Source organism: Cavia porcellus, unplaced genomic scaffold, assembly GCF_034190915.1.
Source record: "Cavia porcellus strain 051 isolate PalLab524CR breed Dunkin Hartley unplaced genomic scaffold, mCavPor4.1 scaffold_23, whole genome shotgun sequence".
NCBI classification, from domain to species: Eukaryota; Metazoa; Chordata; class Mammalia; order Rodentia; family Caviidae; genus Cavia; species Cavia porcellus.
The window spans coordinates 13594498-13617494 of NW_026947506.1; the positions used below are offsets into that span (position 1 = coordinate 13594498).

The 22997-nt window shown below is 35.3% G+C and overlaps 1 protein-coding gene and 1 pseudogene across 5 annotated transcripts in view; both read left to right on the top strand.

Annotated features, from left to right (window-relative positions):
- Positions 1-483: 483 nt before the first annotated feature.
- The window catches only part of LOC101789007 (zinc finger protein 709-like), a 33254-nt gene continuing 10740 nt past the window's right edge, over positions 484-22997 (top strand). For 2 of the 5 annotated variants that reach the window (XM_063233803.1, XM_063233804.1), the window contains exon 1: positions 484-775. In XM_063233803.1, the coding sequence (XP_063089873.1) occupies positions 521-775 (255 nt within the window). In that variant the 5' untranslated portion in view covers positions 484-520. The remainder of the gene's footprint in view (positions 776-22997) is intronic. The other 3 variants (XM_063233805.1, XM_063233806.1, XM_063233807.1) reach the window with 3 other exon arrangements.
- LOC134472438 (EKC/KEOPS complex subunit TPRKB-like) lies at positions 782-22995 on the top strand (annotated as a pseudogene).

The following is a 22997-nucleotide window of genomic DNA, read 5'->3' on the forward strand; positions in this document are numbered from 1 at the left end:
GGGCTGAAAATCAATAGATGCAAGGAGATAAATGTGAAAATCTTGACAATGAAGCTTGCTGCTTCACTCCATAGACTGACCTCTCAAACAGTTTGCCCTTTTTATAGTCGGCTGTGTCTTGGCCTGGCTTGGGCTCGGGATGTTTTTTGACATCAGGGAATTGATTCTTCCCTACAATATTGGCCCTAGCACCCTCTGAGCACATTTGTAACCCATTTTCTGGAAGAGTCCATGGAGTACTTTAAGAAAACAGGAGCAGTACTGAAAAGGCAGGAGTAAAGCCCTTCAATGCAAGTATCCATTAGACCAGATGAGGTCAGCATTGTAGAAGATAGCCTGGTTCAGGAGTCTGGGCACTGCAAACTTTCCTTTGTGATCCAGGGTTGCAGATAGGGGTTTGTTTCTGTCCTCTTTCTTGGCCGGGTGGGAGGGCAACAGAGCAGGAGCCAATCAGTGAAGAGGCGGCGAGCCTCGTGAACTGTCCAATCAGGTGGGCCAATATAGGGCGTCTTCTAGTGTCATGGCGTCAATTGCGTTTTCTGAGGGTAATCGGGACAGAGGAAGGCTTGCTAGGCCTCATTTTATGGATTCTATTTACTATCCTGCTTCAGAAAAAACCTGGGAAACCTCAGGACACGCAATGGTAACGTTACGGGATGGGAGCCTGAAATGGGATGAAATTTGTGCGATCCTCGTTAGAAGTGGTCAGAAGCAGCTGTGGTGCCTAGAACCTCCGTACTTAGCTGTAGATCCCAGAGGTCCTTCTGGACTGACAGTGAGTCATCTTCTGTCCCTTTTGCCCCTTGCTGGGGCGAGGCTCGTTTGTGTCCCCTGACCCCTATCCTCACTGTGACTCTTATCAGCTCACCGTGGCGCCTGGGAAGCCTCCTGCCCTTGCATCTCCACCCGACTGAGGAGAGAAGGGGCTTTGGGGAGACCCTGACCCAGAGAGGATTTGAGCTGAGTGCACTGTGGTGAGCTAGGTCCTCGTTGACATTCCTGTCAGCAGCAGCTCTGGAGGATCAGAAGTTTATACATGTCTGGGATGCAGGGTACACAGCCACGACTCCTCTCCTGAAAGTTCAGCTTTTTTATCTTTATAGTGACCCCCTACATTTCCAGTATGTCGTCATATTTCCGCACTCATAATGGGTGTTGACAGAAGTTCTGGGAATTGAACACAGTGGGTGATGTGCCTCAGTGGTGGAGCACTTGCCAGACTCCTAGTGAAGTCCTGTGTTCCATACAGAGCAGTGCAAACGAAATGTCTAATCTAACAGGTGACACGCCTACTGACAGACTATGTGAGAACTACCTTAGAGTTTAGAATTCTGAAAAAAAGTGGAGCAGATGTTAAAATATTAATCAGGAGAGGGAAAAGTGTACTTGACAAGCACAACTTCCAGGATAGGCAGCCTATTAAACTCATGCTGAGAAACCCCTGCATTGGGGCATTTGCATGGACATATATGTGTGATATGGGTAGGAATGAAAGGGATGGGGTTTATCTCTGAATTAATGGCTACAGAGCTAGGGCTGATCATAGACATTGTGTAAATGCTAAAATGCTCTCTGAGATAGATTTCATTAGGAGCTCTAGTATAAAGAAGCCCCAAATACAAGTTGTGCAGGGATATTAAAGGTTAGCATGAAGGGTTTTCTGCTAGGGTGGATCAAATGATGAGAATTTAATGATAGAGAAGTGTGTGCTGTTATCCCTGGTCTGTTCATGTTACCAGTTTTGGGGTTTTTGTTTTTGTTTTTCTCTTTTCTTTCTTTTTTTTCTTTTTCTTTTCTTTTTTTTTTTTAGACTGAGTCTGCTTTTAGAGTTCTGGTTGCCTTTGAACTCACTTTGTAGTCTAGGCTGACCTGACACACATAGCAGTTCCCCTACCTCAGCCTTCCAAGTGCTGGGATTACAAGTGTGTGTGAGCACATCCAACCGTAGAATCGTTTTTGAGGCAAAATCAGAAATTGGAAAACAGTCTGGCATTGTTGTAGGTTAAAATATTTGGTGAACACCATCAGTGAATTAAAATAAAAGGGGTTTCCCCAGGACATAGAAGATTTTAAGATATACTTGATGATTTTATTGTAGAAAAAACTGGAAATTTGCTGAACTATGTACCCCCAAGTTTTCAATTTTTGTTTTTAAAATTTGAGATCATGTCTTACTATATTGCCCAGTATCTATTGGTAGATTCTGAACGTTATGGACTGTTGTTTTGACAAGTATGTGCCATTATGCCAGTTTAAGACTGAGGTTCTTTATTGCTTCTAATTTACTATGGTTTCAATGTTTTCATAAAATTTCTTCCTTTTTTTAAAAAATTTTATTGAGACAATGTCTTGCCATATAGTTCAGTCTGGCCTTGAACTCATTATGTGGTGCAGGCTAGCCTCGAGCTGATGGGAATCCACCTGCCTCAGTGTCCCCCAGAGTGCTGGGATTACAGGGGTTCACCACCACAGCTGGGTAGTGCTTAGGTAAAGTAAAAACTCATGAGCCGTGGTGGTTCACCCCTTTACTCTTAGGCACATGGGAGACAACAGTGCACCAAACCTGGACAATCAAGCAAGATCGCCTTTCAGTATGAAATGTAAATTGTGTGATTTACCTCCACTTAACAGTAAGACATTTAACATGCCTTAGCCCGGTGATAAATGTCTAATAATGAACAATGAAAGAAAACCAATTCAAAGGAAATCTTGAGTTTTTTATTTTACTCCTTTTGCACACTACTGATATATGGTACAATACTTGCTCATAATAGTGGACAGCAGTAAAGAACCACTTCTCAGCAACAGGACAGCAGTGTTAAACAAGCAGAGATTTGAAGCACACTGTATTCAATAAGTGCATGAGTGGTTCAGTATTTTTTATGATTTTGTCTTGTGTTACATATATATCCCTAAGCCGAGATCAAGTAAGTGTGTTGAGCAGGTTTAAAGGATCCAAAGCTTAGCAGTAGTGTTTTTTTGACCATGCATATTCTGTAAATTTTCAGCACATTTTCTTTTGAACTTCCTCTGAATTGATGATGTTATTTTGTCTTTCTCAGTCATGTAGTATATCCACTTTAACTCTTCAAAAAACCCTCTAAAAAACATAATAACCATCAGATTGTTTCCTTTTTTGAGAGCTCTATTAATCAGGTTGCCCAGGGCAGCTGACTCAGAAGAACAATATCAGTAGTGTTTGGAAAAGGGAGCACTATTCTGGATTTAAATTTTTGTTTCTTTGTTTGCTTTGATTTGGTTTGGTTGTTTTTATCGTTTTAACATTATAGAGAGGTGCCCCATTCTGATCATACTGACTGCATTTCATCAGTATAAAGGGGTTTGGAGAGTGAGTTTTCATTGATCAAACACAGGCCTGAGCAGTTGGAACATAAGTCATCAAGCATGTGTGTGGCTGAAGAGAAAATACTTCCATTCCTAGTTCTAATTATGCTGACTTTGGAAATCCTTCTATTTGAACCTCAGGTAAACATGTGTCTTTCTATTCTAGATGGTCCACTCATGTAATCCCACTTGCATTTCCATGACATTAAAGAGTTGAAGGCATTTCTGTCCAATAGTGTTACTTATTAATAACATTATTTTTGCAGTAATTCATATCTCCTTGGAAAAAGAAATTACTTATGTTCCCATAAGTTAAAGTTGACAGCAATCCCTAAGCAATCCCCCTAAGTTCTCTTGATTGCCCACTTACTGAGGACAGACCTTCCATGTTGGTATCCTGGAGATTCCCATGGGAAAGGTGTATGTCACAGCTGAGACAAAGCACAGAGCTTCAGTGTAAAGTACCTTTCAGTCTGTCTGTATCTCCCTGTGGGTGTCATCATACAGCATGAAGCAGTGGAGCCTGTTCTGGTTTTCACGCTTGTGACATCTGAAATGTAGTTCAAATGGTGAGGACAAGGAGAGGGTGTGCAAGTACAGACAGAGTACTTCGTGTGGAGTCACTGAGATTGAGTTTGGAGGTGCAGAGCTAGCAATTCGGCAGGTCTTAGAATCTTTGCCCATTTCCGTACCTTGTCACTGAAAAGCTTGTATGTCCGCTCCACCTGCTAAGTGAATGATTTTCGAGCAGTGGAGATTATGAACATGAGGAAATGTGAATGTGTTTCAACTTTTTCTTGTAATTATGACACAGTGTAACAAATATTTAGTACCATCTTGGGGATGGAGGTCAGGAATATTAACAATATCATATCACAAACAGAATGGCCCTTATTAGAAGGAAATCTTGTCCCTAAATGTCACTAACAGTAAGCACAGCATAATGCTGTGCTTGACAGGCCTGTTGTTGTAGGTGTGTTTTCTTTCCACACTGATCCCTTGCTTTTCACTACTACATTATACTCTGTGGCTTCATGTACATTTTTTATTGTCACTGTAGACCCTAGATACTGCTGAGCACTATTCTTGTGCTCTAACAATGAGCTACACACCAGCCTAGTGTGTGTATATATATATGTATGTATGTTTATATATGTATATGTATATTAATTAGTGTGATCAAATACTATATTCAAGAGTTTACTCTGTATGTCAGCTAATTCACTCAGTAATCTTTCCCAGATTTATTTGAACTGCTATATGTAGATGTAATTCCTGACAGTGACTCCATTGTTTGTGTGCACATATTTTATTTGATTTCCACTGTTAGGGAGAGCAGGCTTGTCTAATTCTGTCACTGATATGAATATACCAAGAACATTCTCTTACTTCCTGTCCCAGAAACAGATTTAAAACAATCCCACATATTCTCCAAGGTTGTTTATTGGTGCATAGGGTATGTATCGATAGTTCAGAATCTTATTGTATACCATCCATGCTACAAGCACCACTGCTGGGTGTAGTTTCTGTTTCTCATAACCATCAACACTAGAGTTTTTCTAATCTGACAAGTTCATGTATTGATAATTAAATTTAATTGCTTCTTTGCATTTATTCTGTCTTTAATGCTCTGATTTTTAGGGCTTCTTTTTCCATTTTCTCTGTAAGTCCTTCTGTAAAATATCTGCTTATACTATTTACTCATATGAGAGTGTTCTGATAAGTATTCTTTTTGCTGTTGTTTTTGTAGGTATCTCATTATCACTCGTAGAGAATCAACACACCTTCCAGCTGCATTTTTTATTTCACTGAGAATTTTTTTGCTGAGCAGAAATCCTTACTATCACCTTTTATATCTTTTCAAAATCACCTTAAATTTTGTAGATTTAAATATCACTTTCAAGGATTTCCTTATTATTCAGCTGGTCATTTTCCTATACTTTCTGTATTGTAGGTTCATGTCTTATATTTTTTCATAAATCTATGGTGAGTGTACCTTTGAAAGTTTGACAGAAATGAAAGCTTTGCATCATATAAAATGAGCAGTGTGCCACCATAAAGAACTGATAAGTTGCCTCTTACTCTTGATTTTTACTGCCAGCCTTATCAAATCTCGGTTTGTATAACATAAATAAATATATTTTTTGAATTTTTTTATGGTTAGTGTGTATGCATGTTGCCTAAGTCTGAGGCTTAAATGACTGTAAGAAGTATTTTCTAAATTATTGAGAGAGAGCTAGGCTCAGCAAGGTAAGCATGAGATTGTGAGTTAAATTCCTGGTACCAACACCCCCCCCCAATAAAGTTTAAATTATTGAGAGAACATTGCTTTATTTATTTGATATTTCAAAAACATGAGTGTCCCTTGAGTGTGTTTTAGAAGATAGTCTCATACATGTTTTTGAAATTTGTGTTGTTTTGTTGGTATAATTGTATTAAACATGTAATTTAATGCATCTGTAGTTGACTGCATCATCAAATCCAAGTACATACATTTTCTTCCCAATATTCATATCATAGTCTTTAATTTTATGGATTAGTTTTTGAAAAATTTTCAGACTATAAATGTTTTTTATATATAAGTTGTAATAATTTTTAAAGTTTGCTATAATAATGTTTGGTGGTATATGAGAACATTTCTGGATGTCAGTATTTTCCATGCATTCCAGTGACACAAGTAGGGGTATTTTTAAAATTTTATTTTTAAAGAGGGTAAAATTAAACAACAAAACAGAACAAAGCAGATCATGGGAAAACAATGTAAGAGATGCAGATTTCAAAGCAAGACAACCAGAGCTCTTCACTGTCTATCATATTGTCTCTTGTTTTCTTCCAAATAGTTGTCCATATCTTTACATGCAGTGAATTCATACAGAACAACATATTATAAAACTAATTTGAAGAGCCTGATGAAGGCATTTTAGGTCTTTAAGACCAGACAATAAGAAAGTCAACATTGGCTGTCATATTGTCTCTCCTTCTCTTCAAAATAGCTGTTCATACCTTCATGTATGTTGAAATTAATCAAAACAAAACAGACTAAAATCACTCTGAACAAAGAATAATAGTATTGCTGGATTTTATATCGTGATGCTATGGAATTAGCACTGGGTATCTCGGTGTCTCTTTTTCTTCAAAGTAGCTGTTCATTTCACCATGCATTGTATAATCGATTCTTATAAACTTTTTAGAATTTCTACGCATCCATAAGTCCTTTCTGTATTGGAGGGAAAAACAAGACAAAACAAAACAAATCACTAGATGAATGTGAAACAAAAAAGACTTATAAATAACAATAGCAAAGAGACACTGACAATATAAGCCTTCAAAACCAGGTGGTAGGAGCATAACTAGGGTTGTTATTTTATATAATGATCTTCAGGAGTTCCTCAGATCACCATACAATAATATGTACAATTGTTCCAATCCTATGAATGTTAACTATTTTGTTCCAAGGACTTATAGAGCTTGGAGCACAATCATCTTAGTTATCCTAAGTGTGTTTATATAATTTTAGACTTTTTTTATTTTCCCTCATTTTCCCTGAGATATTTTTTTTTTTCCTTTAAGCAGGTTCTTATACTTTAACTGTAATTGAGTTTTTTTGTCTCTCATGTACTCTTCCCATTTCTTACACTAGGGAGACCATATGGTATTTACACATGTGAGTTTGATTTATTTCATTTATGAGTATGGTCTCGATTTATATCCATTTACTTAATAAATATCAATGTGATCCTCTTTATAGCAGAGTAGTACTCCATTGTATAAAAATACCACATCTTTTTTATCCATTCCTCAGTTGATGGGCATTTAGTTTGTTTCTAAGATCTGGCTATTACAAATTGTGCTGGTATAAACATGGGTGCACATAAATCACTGTGGTATGATGTTTTCAGTTCTGGGAATATGCCCAGGAGTGGAAGGAATAGCTGGAACAAATGGGACCTCCAGGTTTTTGAGGTATCTCCAGACTAACCTCCACAGTGGTTGTAGCAGTCTAAACTCCCACCAACTGTGCAGGAGAGTTCCTTTTTCCCCACAGCCTCTCCAGCATTTGTTGTTGATAGTTTTCTTAATCCGGGCTATTTTTTCTGAAGGAAATGGAACCTCAGTGTTGTTTTAATTGGCATTTCTCTAATGACCAGTGATGCTGAACATTTTTTCATGTATTTATTTGCCAATTGTATTTCTTCATCTGAGAACTGTGTATTCATCTCAGATGCCCATTTTTGGATTGCATTCTTAGGGTCCTTGAGTTTCGGGGATCTGGTTTTTTTTTTTTAATTCTTCATATTTTAGACAGAAGTCCTTTGAGGTACAGTTCACTATGATTTTTTTCCCAGTTTGTGGGTTTTCTTTTCACTATGCTAGAGATTTCTTTTGACATGCAAAAACTTTTTAATAAGATGTGGTCCCAGTTATTGATTCTGGGAAGTATTTCCCATGCGGTTTGATTCTTGTTCATGAATTCTCTGCCTACCCCTATGTAGAGGCATTTTCTTTAGAAAAATTACACATGGTCATGGAGTGATGAGGAAGCAGTTTGTGACCTCTAGTTGACCTCTTTGAAGGAAGAATTTAGAAGTACTTGTAAAAATTTTAAAAAATCTAAAACTTCTAACTAATTACATTTTTCAAAATATATATTCTTACCTATAATATTCATTATAGTCACATAATATGGTGACATGTGTGCACCTTTGAATCTGTTAATAACAAATTTTTTATGGAAAAAAGGTAAGACAAGATTTCATAACATAATAGAAGAAAAATAATAGTTAATGCATTGCATATTGTTATCTTTAAAGTGGCAGTTACTCTGAGTACAAGATATGGGTTTATAAAATTATTAAATCAATATAATGCAAATCTCCTTTTTCGATGAACTAAAAGGCATTAATAGAATAACTAACTTGCACTTTTTCACTTTTTTGTTTTCTTTATTTACCTTCTCCCCATTGTAGTTGCTTTATCCTTTGAACAATTTCTTCTCATTTCACAATATCTATTATACATTTGACACATTATTTATTCATACAGATTTCAACACTAGGGAGTAATATGATGTTTACACACATGAGTGTGATTATTTTCATTTATGAGCATGGTCTCAAGTTGCATCCCTTTACCTATAGAAGTATCCTGTTTATACTTTATGGCTGCGTGTCCTACTGTATAAAACTGTATAAAAATGTCCTACTGTATAAAAATGCCACATATTTTTATTCATTTGTATGGTTTCCAATATTTAGTATTACAAGTTGCACTGTTATAAACATGGGTGCACATACACTGAAGTGGTATGATATTATTAATTCTTCTGGGTAAATACCTAAAGGAGCATGGCTAGGTCAGATTGCATTTTTAATCCTTGTTTTTTAAGGAATGTCCACACTGATTTCCACAATGGTTGCACTCCCAATCACAGTGGTATAGCATTCTTTTTTCTCCAAAGCCCCTCTAGCATTTGTTATTGGTTGAATTCCTTATAACAGTCATTCATTCTGCTGTGAGCTGGAATATAAATATTGTTTTAATTTCTATCTCTGGGATGAGCAACAAAGTTGACCATTTTCATTTTATATATATATATTTGCTATTTGTATTTCTCCATCTGAGAAGTGCATATTTATTTCAGATGCCATTTTTGGATTTGGGAATTTGGATTTTGGATTCTGTATGTTTTCTAGATCTTTGTGTAAGGGAAAACTGGCTAACTTTTGTTCCTACTCTGTGGTCTCTCTTTTCGGTCCATTGGTGATTTCTTTTGATGTGCAAAAGCTGTTGATAAGATGAGATCCCAGTGGTTGATTCTTTGAAGACTTTCCTGTATAGTTTGGGTTTTGTTCTTGAAATCTCTGCTACACCTTGTCTTTAAGATTTCCACCAAATTTCTCTTCCAGTAGATTTAGCATTTCTGTTTTAATATTTAGATCTTTGATCCATTTTGACTTTTGTTTGGTGTATGGTGATAGACATGGTCTAGTTTTAGTCTTCAGTGTGTAGAGAGCCAGATTTTTCAGCACCATTTATTAGAAAGGCTGTCTTTCTTCCAATGAATCTGTTTGTACCCTTTGTCAAAGATAAAGTGATTGAGTATATTTCTGCATCTTCACTATGTTCCACTGATTTTTCAGGTCTGTGTTTTTGTAGGTACCATGCTGATTTCTTTTCTTTCCTTTTTTTGGTACTTGGTATTAAGTCAGGAACTTGAGCTTTCCAGGCAGGCACTTATGCCACTGAGCTATGTCTCAGTCCTTGCCATGCTGATTTTATCAAAAAAGCTTTGTAGTATAATTGCAAGTCAGGGATTGTGATGCCATCTGCCTTGCCTGTTTCCCAGAATTACTTTTGCTAGGCTAGGTCTCTTCTGATTCCAAATGAACCTTAGGAATGTTTTCTCTAGTTCTGTGTGGTATGTTAATGATATTTTGATTTGGAATGTGTTAAATCTGTATATAGATTTTGGGAGTGCAGCCATTTTCATAGTTCTACCTATGGATGAGAAAGTGATAGCTTTCCATTTTCTAGTATCTTCATCAATATATTTTTCGAAGTACTGAAATTTTGTATTTAGAGATGTTTGTTAGACTGATTCCTAAATATTTCAGTTTTTGGATGCTATTGTAAAAGGCATGGTGTCTCTGATTTCTCAGTGAGTTTGTTGTTTGTGTATAGGAATGCTATTCATTTTTGTGTGTCATCTTTGTTCCAGCTACATCACTGAATTTGGTTGTTAAATCTAGAAGTCTTGTGCTGGAGTTTTTGTGTTCTTCTATGTAGAGTATTGTGTCATCTATAAGTAATTTAAGTTCTTCCTTTCCTATGCTTATTCATTTTATTTCTCTCTTGTCTTGTTTCTCTGGTTAATGTTTTCAGAAGTATATTGAATAGAAGTGGCGATAGTGGATATCCTTGTCTTATTTCTGATTTTAGTTGAAAGCTTTCATTTTTTTGTCCCTTTATATGATGCTAGCTGTTGGCTTGTCATAGATGTCTTTTAAGAGAGTAAAATAAGAACCATTTATTCCTATTTCTTAGGGTTTTATCATGAATGAGTATTGGATTTTGTCAGAAGTTTTTTTTCGACATTTCCTGAGTGATCGTGTGATTTTTGACTTCAGCTCTGGATATGGTGTATGATGTTTATTGATTTGTGTATATGAAACAAATTCTGCATCCCTGAGATGAATCCCACTTTGACATTTTCTATGATCTTTTGAAGATTTGTTATATTCTGTATGCTACTTTCTTACTGCAGATTTTTGCATCTATGTACATTAGGGAATTGGCCTACAGTTGTCTTATTTGGTTGGGTATTTCTCTAGTTTGGGTACCAAGGTGATATTTGATTCCAGGGATGAGTTAGAGAATATTGTTCCCTTTTCAATTTCATTGAAGATTTGCAGAGTATTACCCTAAATCTGTTCTAAATTTCTCATAGAATTCACCAGTGAATTCATTAGGACCTGTTGGTATGATTTTAATTACATTTTGAATTTCATTATCTGATACTGGTTTATTCAGAATTTTTATATCTTCTTGATTCAGCTTTAGTAATTAATAGATACCTAGCAACCTGTTTCTTTTGTGTTTTCCACCCAATGGAGTAAAGATTTTTGAAATAGATATTCATGATTTTCTGAATTTCCACAGGATCCGTAGTGATTTCATCATTTTTATTCCTTAAGTATGAATCTCAGACTTGTTTCATATTTTTTATAAGATTGGCTGAGGATTCATCAGTTTTATTCATTCTTTCAAAGAACCATCTTCGATTCATTAATTCTTTGTACTGTTTCCTTAGTTTCAATTGCATTGATTTCTGCTCTGATCTTTACAATTTTTTTCTCTTTTTTGCTTTTGGCTTAACTTGCTCTTCTTTTTGTACAAGCTTGTAGTGCAGTATTTGGTTGTTTATTTGTGCTTGTTCTGTTTTCCTGATGTGAGAATTCATTGCCATAAATTTCTCACTTAGGAATGGTTTCTTTGCATCCCACAGGTTTAAGTATGTTGTATCTGTATTTTCCTTTATTTGTAGGTATAATTTAATTTCTATAGTTTAATATGTGATCCATTGGTTTTTCTGGAGCTATTTATTTTCCAGGTATTTGCAACTTCTTTTATCATTGTTTTCCAATTTCATTGCACTATGATCAGGTAACATGCATGGGGTAATTTTATTTTCTTTGCATTTACTTCAGCCTGTTCTGTGGGCTTATATGTGGTGTGTTTTAGAGAACGTCCCATGTAGAGCTGAGAAGAATGTGTATTTTGATGTTTTGGGGTCAAACACTCGGTAAACACCTACTAAGTCCAGTTGTTCACAGGTTTGGTTCAGTTCTCATAATTTCTTTGTTGATTCTTTATTGTCTGTGTGTGACATTACAAATGTATAATTGCTTATTTGATTTTTCATTTCTGTTAATATTTATCTTGTACATTTGAGTGCTCCCATATTTTGTGCTGCATACATATTTATGATTATTTTCTCTTATTCTTGAAGTTTCCCCCTAAAAAGTATGTAGTAACCTTCTATATCTCTTGTGATCATTTTTGTTTGAATTTCATGTTGTCTGCAAAGAGAATAGCTATCCTATTTTTTTCTGAGTTCCTGTTGCATGGAATATTGTTCTTCATCCTTTGACTTTCAGTCTATGAATTTTTTTTTCAGTTAAATGTGTTTCTTATATACATCATATTGTTGGATCTTGTTTCTTAATGCATTTGCCAGTCTGTTTCTTTTGATTAGTGATTTGATGCCCTTTACATTGGGGTTCTGACATATATGTAGGAGCTTATCTTTTTCATATTGTCCTACTGTTGGTTCCCTGATCTTCCCCTTTGTTTAATTGCTTGCTCTGTCTGGTGGTTTCTTTCTGTTGTTGCTTTGGAATTATGGTCATTTTTATCCCTATCTAGATATTTCTTATTACTCTTGTAGGGAAGGTTTGGAGGTTTTGAATTTCTTCATTTTTCTTTACATGGAAGTACTTATTTCTTCATTAATTTTGGAAGGTGGTTTTTCAGGGTACATCTATCTTGTCTGGAAGTTGTTTGCTTACAGCACTTGAAATATTTTATGCCAACTCTTCTTGACTTGGGGATTTATGTTGAAAATTCTACAAACATTTTCTAAAACATTTTTATTTATAGGTGATCAGTTTCTTATCTCTTAACAGTTTTAATACTCTATCCTTATGCTGAATTTCTGGGATTTTGGTTATTATATGTCTGGCTGTAGATTTATTTTGGCTAATTGGAATGGTATATGCCTCACTTATCTGTATGTAGGCTCTTTTCCATTGCTTAAGGAACTTTTGGTATTTTTCTGCAGATAAGTCATTTTATGTCATTTGTGTTGACTCTTGCTTTTTCATGAACACCTATTAGTAATATGTGTGTGTGTGTGTGTGTGTGTGTGCATTGTCTTGCAGCCATTGAATCTTTATTTTCTGATCACATAATTTTTAAGAGATATTTATGTTCACAATCTCTAGCCATGGTCCTGTCTTCAAAGTCTGAAAGTATGTCTTCAGTTTCATTCCAATAGTTTTTCCAGCTTTCAGTTGAATTTTTAATTTCCTGTATATCTATCTGAATCCATTTCATACGTTCTGTTTCTTTCCTATATTGAATCACTCAAAGTTTCCATCATTTTTGTATACTTGTCTATGTTTTTATCTCTCTCTACTCTAGATTTGCTGGGCAATTCCTTCATTATTGTTGTCATTTCTCTTTTCACTTGAGAGACTACTTCTGATCTGATTTCCAGTGTAGCCTAGTGGATTAGTTTCTTTACTTTTGTTGCTATCATTTCATAGATTTCAGGTTGTGTCTTCATTTTTCTCTATCCTATTCTCTCCTGGGCTGCTTCTCTGTGGGTTGGAGGTCTGAGATTGCATTTCTCTTCTTTGTGGCATCATTTGCTATTTGTAACATTTTTGGGGTTTGTTTCTGTGTTGACCCTCCTAAGTTTTTGTAGTTATATCACTAGTATCAAAGCCTCTCTAGTAATTCTTTGTACTTCAGAGATGTCTTCTGTGTGTAGGAGATTTCTGGTTTGTGTTATCCCAGAATCCTATCTTCCTAGCTAATTAAGTTTGTGTACCAAAACAAAAACATGAAATTAACTGTGTAAAATGTTGGTATCTGTTTAGCTCTGTCCCCAGACCTTTTTTTCCTGGGATGTGGTGAGGTCATTACCCCAGAGCTTCCCAGGATTATTACAGAAGGGAGAACTGATTACAACAGATATGACCTAGCTAAATTAGTATAATTAGCAGTAATAATAGCATCAAGCACAGCTTAGAAACTTACACACTGTGGTAAGTATTAAGATTGTATCTTAAACCACAGGAGCAAAATCAACTGTTATATAACAGAACTGATGATAAATTCAGAGCTTGTAAGCAAAGTATTTCCCCGTGGAAGAATGGTTTTACCCTGTGGGAGGGAAATTTAAGGAGCACAGTGTATAAAATGGAGATAACTGAAAAGAAATAAAACAGAAGCAAGGCTGCAGGCCAAGTAATGATCATGTAAGCTGGTTAACTAGAGAAGAAGGCCAAAAAGAAAGAAAGAATGAGTAAGCTAGAAATTATTGAAGGTTAAGCAGAAAAATTAGAGAAACTGTTCACTCCTGTGAAAATATAATTTAGTCAAGGGAAATAAATTAAGGAAAAAGGGAAATAAGATGACCAGATTAGAACCAAAATATGTTAAAAGCCCCCCCCCCAAAAAAAAAACAAAGGAAAGGAAAAAATAATAAACTAGCGAAACATGAAACCAAATAAAATTCCTCTGGTGTTCCTCTGCTTCTGCTGTTGCCATCCAGGGCTGCTCAGTCCCAGGTCTTACTGTTCTCCTGAGGAGGGAGTGGTTACTTTACAAGGTCTGCAGCCTGGCCAACCATCTCTGGGTGTAATCTGTTACTTTGTCACCAAAATGAGGTAGAGTGCTGTGTGGAACCTTTGAAGGTACAAGGCTGTTTTATTCCTTTGCTTCTGTGACCATGGGTTGCACCATGCTTCTGTGACCTGACTATTTCACTTACTCTGCAAACTTGTAATTTTTAATATTGTTCCTAGTGCTATGGTGCACAAAAGGAAAGGGAAATAAAGAAAAGAATAGCTGGCCAGGCAGTCAGGGAATCTCTCATGTCAAATTGCTTTTGGTTTCAGGATGTATGTCCCTCCTCTTTCTGCCAATTACCTGTGTTTTATTGAATTTGTCAGTAGCTCTGAATGAGGCTCCTCCTTTATTCAGCCATGTTGTCTCTTCCTCACTAGTAAAATTTTTTATATTTTCACTGATAGTAAAATCTTTGGATTTAGGTTTGGGTTAGGCATGATGACTCCCACCTGAAATCTGAGCAGACTCAGGTGAGGGAGGATAAGTACAACTTTGAAGCCTCCTGGGCTACCTTTTATATTCAAGGCCAGCCTAAGCGTCATAAAAAAACTTTTAAAAATATATTTTGCATCAGAAACACAAGAATGCATCATGTCTTTCAGTATTAAATTGCAGGCTCAGGGCAACCCCCTTGGGACCCCTTCTGTCTGTCTCTCAGACAAAAGCTTTCTTTCTCTCAGTAAATATATTCTGCTCTAAAAAAATAAAATAAACTGCATGCTTAGTGTGACTGAAGTCCAGTATTCCATCTCTCTGGTGAGAAAAGAATAAAACAAATTGAAATTGTAAAGCTAATCCTTTCCTACCATTGGTAGTACTTTTGTGTTAGCCTATATATAACAAATTTATACTTTGTAATTGAAGGAAAATTTCTTATGTCCAAACAGAATTTTTTGTAAATGTCTACTTTTTGGGAAACTATTTCTTTTTTTAATACACAGTGAAGGTATATCTGATACCTAGTGTTTGAGTATGTTTAAATGTATTAGAATTAATAGTTCATATCTCTAATGGATGGTAAGTTTGCTACTAAAACCAGCTACACATGTATGTTGATTGTAGCCAGTCATGTGTCTCTTTGCATGAAAGTATGCTGTTTACTGATTCAGTTGCAAGGAAATTTTGTAAGATATTTGCAGTTTGATGCTAATTTCATACCTTGCTAAATTTCCATTCTAACCTTTAAATTATGATCTTCTTTCTGTATTCACCGGGAAGCTTAGTTTGCAAGTGCATAGCATTTTGCCCATGTCCCTTTATTTTTTATTCTATAGAAAATAAGCTTTCTGGATAGAATTCTGACTGCAAATTAAAAGTAAATCAAATCATTGAAGTAATTAATGAAAAGATGAATACGCTCTGAGAATATGTTCTATTAAATACCAAAATCAAATTTGCTTTTCTTAGACCACGCTTATTAGGAAAAGTGTTATACTTTGGTCATCTCATGCCTGTTTGCAGTGTTCCAAATGCCTGCCTTCTCCTGCAGTCCGTATTATAAAACTGAAGTAGTTGTCCAACTCTGACTTATTAACTTAATATATAGGTCTCATTTTTAGATTACAGTGAAATTCATGACTATTATAATTCAACAGATACATAAAGTGACAGTGTAGAGCTTAGTAAGTTGTTCAGTAGTATAAATGTATTAAGTTGCTATTTGGTTTGTGTCACAATTTAAATTTCACCACTGTGTCCTCATTCTGATTTGGATTTCTGCAGATTACAGCAGCCATGCTTGTTCAGAAACATTGGATCTTTTCTCAGGTTATTCTTTTTGGCTTCTTGGCTTTCCCATGGCTTTTCTAGATAGCGCCCTTCTTGCTGTGCTTGCTGATGAACCATTTTACCCTGCAGAGGAATCAGCTCACAGGGTTCTGTCTGGAGTGAGTGCATGATGGACACAACCATGTACTTGTCTGCTTTTTCCATCTCTAAAATTGTGTTTAGTGTCATCACCAATGGTGGTGAGCACGTTGTGCCTCTACTTCTGTGCCATATGTGTGTCCTGGGCTCTACAGATGTTCTTAATTCCCCTTTGGTACACTCAATTTTAGTTATATGGGATATGCAAGGTATTTGTCTATTTGCCTGACAGTGTTACAATATCCATTTTACTGTCTGTAACAGTGTCTACCTTGTGGTTTCATTCTGGAATGTGTTCACTTATAGGAATTATGTTGATGAGAGTATAAATGTTACACAAGATTTTCTCTGCGACACTTTCCATCAGGAGTGGGCCTTATACAGAGAAGAAATCCTACTCAGCATGCTTGTAGTGTCATCAGTTGCTGTGTCTTCATTGTCTTTGCCTGTGTTTTCATTTTGGCTATCATCTTCTGGGTCTCCTGTCTGAGGGGAGACACGTGGCCTTCTCTAAGATATAATTTAACTCATTGTGTTGGCAAGCTCCCTGACCTTTGTTAGTTCTTTCCCACCCAAATTCTACAATATCTCAAAAGAGACTCTAGAATCTGTTAGAGAATGTCAATGATCTGTCACTTTTATCCTAAGGGGAAATGATCAGCCAAACAGCAGAAAAAAGGCCTTTCCCATCAGACTCCCTTAGAAGTTTTGAGGCAAGGGATCTAGTAAGTAGGAACACAATGGTTCCAGTGTTTCTTCATTTTCTTCCATTTACTGGTTCTGTCTCTTTCCCACTCACTACTATATTCTAGTTTCTTTTTTATTTCTTTTTCTTTTTGTTTCCTTTCTCTGTCCCTTTTGTTAGTTTCCCTTCTCTACTTCTATTACTCCTTGCATCCATTTAATGTTCTTATAGCCCTCTTTTCATTTGCTTCTTTCTCAAATCTCTTTGGCTTTCCTGCATTTCTCCCTTCATTCTTTATTATTAGTTTCACTGCCAGTAGTCCTCCAATATTCTTTGTCCATTTATCATTAAGTAGATATAGCTAACTTTACTGAAATATGTTTATGTTTCATTTCATTTGAAAATATGCAAGTGAACAGCCTAGTCCATTTAGAACATTCTGTTTTCTCCTAAAGAACAACAGTCTCCTTATTTCTTCTATTTTTCCCAAACCAGGTAAATTGTTATTGTACTATGTACTATGTATTTTCATATTCTGACCATTTTGTATATGTGAATAATTCAACATTGCCTCTTCTATCTCTTCTGCATGTTATTTACAAGAGGCAGCATTTATCTGTAAATTCTTTCCATTCATGAATGGCTATTGTTTTGGAAAACTTAGATTTGTTTTGTTTTGCTTTTGTTTTTTGTTTTTTGTTTTTGTTGTACCAGAGATAGAACACATGACCTCGTGCTTGCCAGGAAGGTGCTTATGCCACTGAGCTAAATCCCCAGCTCCTAGATTTTTTTGGTTATTCTTCAATTTGTACAGATTTTTGTTTCTACATTTTAGCTTTTATGACAACCAAATTGAAATGTTATTGTAAAATGCATTCCAACCTGTTAAATGTACCAAGTTCATATTTCATATCAGGGAAGAATGGAGCAGAGGGTACTGAAGGGAATTTAGAAAGAAGGTAATGAAAGAGAAAAGCTCCTTAGAGCAGAAGGGAGCATGAAAGTGGATTGGAAATGAAGCTTATGAAGCTTTTTTTGTATGATAAAATTTCATTCTCTTATGATATTTTATACAGTAAAACAATTTGCAGATGGCCTCAGATGAAGCTAAAATTGACCTATTGAGTGACAAGTATAATTGCTTTGATAATATTGATCTAATACTAAAAGGAGGCAGGTAACAAGGATTTATCTACAGGAATCATTCAGCTTATCTGTAACTGTTAACTACAAAAAGCAAAGGCATACTGGAAGGAGTAGAACTAAGGATCAGGGTACTCTCACCACTTACCTACTTGTTTGTTCCATTATTTGGGCTCACATTAGCAGGTGGTACTAGTTATAATACAACTTTGAACTGTTATTTCATTTGTTAAGCATGTGGGATTGTCTTTGTCTTATGATCTGGTTTCTATGAGCTTAGGTCTCAGCTACAGGCTTAGTTCACCTCGTCTCAAACATGGCTGTGTCTTGGACCTGGTCCTTTTCTAACTGCCTGTCAATAAGTTCACTCTCTGCAACATAAGCCTTCATGCCCAGGTTTTTGTGCTGACTTACGTCTTCATAATTCTTCTCTATATAACAAAAGTAGTGATTAATAAGAAACATGGAAACAATGGTTGTACTACTATTGCTCCATTGAAAATTCATGATAAAATCTAATTTCCAGTGGTATAGATGAATAGGTGAAAACTCAGAAGTACATACTGATGGGTGAAAATATTATCTGAGTAACTGCAGACAGTTGGGTTACTTTGGAGACAATTAGAGTAAGATATGTTTTTGAGGGGAGTCTCTTACTGAGTACTGGAATTGAAAGAGAATGAGAGTAATAGGAGGGAACATACATGTGCTAATAGACCCCTCATGTGATACCCTGTGTGATGTCAGGTAAAAGTTTTTCATAAAATAAGAACAATGCTATTGCGCCAATGATCAAAATGTAATATAAAATTTTTCATAAAAATTTTTCATCTAATACAGATATTTATTATTTTGTCAACATGTGCAATAGCTTGATTTATTTATATTTGTCCATCCAATGTAGTTTATTACAGTTTTGTAGTTTTATTTTGTGCATTTTACGTCCAATCATGTGCTATACACAATAAACCCATCTAATTCAAAAGGAAATTCATAGAATGAAAGTCAAAGGATAGGAAACAATACTTCATGCAATAGGAACCCAGAAAAAAGCAGGGGTAGCTATCCTGTGTATAGAAAATGTGAATTCAAACCAAGAATGCTCAAAAGAGATAAAGAAGGGTGACTACATACTGGTTAGGTGAAAACTTCAAGAGGGAGAGCAAACACTTATAAATATATAAGCACCAAATATGGGAGCACGCAGCTCTGTCTCCGCTCTCTCTCTCTCTCTCTCTCTCTCTCTCTCATATATATATATATATATATATATATATATATATATATATATAAAATATATGACAAACATTAATACACATGAAAAATCAAATAAGCAATAACATAGTTATAACAACATTAATACTCCTTTATAACAAAGAAACAGATCAGCTAGACAGAAAATCAGCAAAGAAATAAAAACTCAATCAAACTTATGAACAAATGGACTTAGTCAATGTGTACAGCATATTCCACCCAATAACATTATTCTTCTCAGCTGTACATGGGATATTCTCTAAAACAGAACATATGCTAGCCTATAGAATATGCTTAAGTAAACACAAAAGAATCAAAAATTATCACATGCATATTATCTGATCATAATGCCACGAAATTGAAAATTAATGACAAAAGAAACCACAAAAACTCCATGAACGTGGAAATTAAGTAATACCTCCTGAAAAACCAGTGGGTCACAGAGTAAATTAAAGAAAAAATTAAACAATATCAGCAAACAAAAATGCAAATACAACTTAGCAAAACCTGTGAGACACAATGAAAGTCCTCAGAGGGAGTTTTATTGCAGTGAATTCTCATATCAGGAAAACAGAACACAAATAACAGAATACAAATAAACAACCTGATGCTACACCTCAAACATCTCAAAAAAGAAGAGCAGGTCAAGCCCAAAGATGTTGTCCCAACATCTCAAAAAGAAGAGCAGGTCAAGCCCAAAGAAGGGAAGAAATTATAAAGAGCAAAGCAAAAATTAACACAGTTGAGACTAAGAAAACAATACAAAGAATTGATGAATTGAAGATTTGTTTCTCTGAAAGAATAAATAGATAAGGATCAGGGATTTAGCTCAGCGGCATAAGTGCCTGGCAAGTGGCCTGTCATGAGTTTGATCCCCAGTACAAAAAGTTAAATTAAATTAAAAAATAAAATTGATAAGCCCTTAATTAACTTTATCAAAAAAGGGAAAAAAATCAAATTCATACAATAAGAAATGAAAGTAATGAAATCACAGCAGACCCTGTGGGAAATACAAAAGATCATCAATGCCTACTTCCAAAACCTTTACTCTCATAGGGTTTGATAATGTAAAAGAAATAGACAGATTCCTAGAAGTATATAGATTACCAAAGCTGGATCAAGAAGGTATAAACCTTCTGAATAACCCCATTTCATTTAATGAAATTGAAGATGTGATTAGAAACTTACCAACAAAGAAACGCACAGGGTCTGATGGATTCACAGCTAAATTCCACAAAAAAATCAGGGAAAACTTATGCCCACACTCTTCAAACTCTTCAGAGAAGTTAAAAGGGAAGTGATTCTCCCTAACTCATTCCTGGAAGCAAATGTTACCCTGATACCAAAACCAGAGACAGAACCAATGAAAAATGAGAACTACAGGCCAATCTCCCTAGTGACCTAGATGCAAAAATCCTCACTAAAATACTGGCAACAGAATATAGCGAATCATCAAGAAGATTATACACCAAGTGGGATTCATCGCAGGAGTGCAGGGATGGTTCAACATATGCAAATCAATAAATGTAATACATCATATCAACAGAACCAAAGACAAGAATCACCTGATCATCTTAATAGATTCAGTAAAAGCTTTTGATAAAATTCAACACTTATTCATGATTAAAAAACCTTATGGAAAATCAGAGTAGATGGTCTTTACCTCAATCTGATAAAAGCCATATACAGTAAACTAATAGTCAATGTCTTACTAAATGCACAAAAACTGGATTTGTTTCTGAAAGGAAGTTTGTCCCAACAGACCAAGAATGGACAGTTTGATGCAGCAGAATAATGCTTGTCTATGAAATGCAGTTAGCACATCAACTGGACCTATTTCCAGAATTCAGGGTGACCCTTCTGATATGTAAAGTTGTAAAAAAAAAAAGTCAGAAACTTGAGAAAAAAGGCCTGGAAGGCAACATTGATGGTGCATTAATAAATCCTGCAGTGATTATAGAATCACTTCAAATAATAGTGACTGGGAGAAAAATGAAGACATGAACTCCAGTGAAATTATTTTCAACCTGTCCTCAAATAATATTTCAGAAGCTTTGAAAAAATTCGGTGCCTCAGCAAATGACACGTTCTAATTCTTTACATCAAAGAGGGGGGGGGGACAAATAAATCAAGAATACCTGATATCTCAAATAGAAGGTCTTCAGGTTTCTCTGAAAAATCTTACTGAAATAACAAATATTTCAGAAGTCAAAATGATATTTAAATCGTCTTCATAAGAAAAAAGCATTGGGACATTATTTGATGCCATCATTTGTAGAGTGTCAACAAAAGATGTTTCAAATGTTAGAAATATTAACAAATTATCAGCATTAAAGAAAATACTTATTTTTTAAATTATCTCTGAAAAGTAAATGTACAAAAACTGAAAGCTTTCAACCTAAAATCGAACAAGAGAAAGATGTCCATTATCTCCACTCCTATACAATATAGTTCTAGAAACATTAGCCAGAGCAACTAGACAAGAGAGAGAGAAATAAAAGGAATAAGGATAGGAAAGGAAGAAGTTATTTTCAGATATTATGATACTCTACATAAGAGACCCCAAAAACTTCACTGAAAAACCCCTAGATCTAATAACCAAATTCAGTAATGTAGTTGGATACAAAGTCAGCTCTGAAAAATAACATTTCTATATACAAACAGCATACTGACTGAAAGAAAAATAAAGGAAACTGCACCCTTCACAATTGCACTCCCCCCAAAATGAAATACTTAGGAATGAAATACTTAGGAATCAATCTTAGGAAATAATACTTAGGAAACAAAAGAAGTAAAAGCTCTGTACATTGAAAATTACAGTACTCTGAAAAAAGAAAAGAGAATTTCAGAAAATGAAAAGATATTCCTTGTTCATAGATAGGAAGAAAACTTTTTTCTACATTACTAATTTTTTTACATTAGTAATAATGTAAATATCTTGAGCATGTTCAGAAAATGTCTTCCCTAGGCATTGGGCAGTGGGTGAGAGCATCTAGGTGACTGATCCCCTACTTGACTCAACCTTCTCTTGTCCATGAATGACTACCCTCCCAGTTTGGTTATTGTTCCAAAGTTCACCATGTGTGAGTTTCTACAAACAGTGGTCTTGGTTTAAAGAGCATTGTTTGTAGAAACTTAAATTTTTCAATAAATGATTATATTTGTAGAGTAATATTTTCAGGGGTCCCCCCCCCACTGTTGTTCACAAGTATTGATATGCAAATAAAATGTCAGGTACTTTCTCATCCATTCCATTCATGAGATTTGGAAGTTTTTTGAACAGGAGCACATCTCTCTCAAGGAATGATAGCACAGTATAGTACCTGCTCATTGGAAAGAAGTCATTAGTCTGTATGGTTGGTAAACTGTACAGTAAAAAGAAATGGGTCTCAAGTGTATCAATTGAAAAGTTTGGGTGGTGGTGTTTATTCATTGTTTTCTCTCCAGTTAGATATATTGTAGTCACTTTGTAAGATTTGTATTGTTTGACCTTTACTTCTTATATAAAATATATTGTAGGATTTTTTTTTTTTTTTTTTTTTTGTCTTTTTCGTTTTTGTCGGTACCGGGGATCGAACTCACGACTGCCTGCTTGCAAGGCAGGCGCTTATGCCACTGAGCTAAATCCCCAGCCCCCTATAAAATATATTGTATATGCAGAAAATATCTTCTTGTCTTGTTTACATCCTGTGGTTTTCATAAATTTCAATGTATCTTTCTAATTCTAATGTTTACATCATTTTCCTTTAAGGAAAGCTTTTTCACATTTAACTTTTTTTTTTTATTT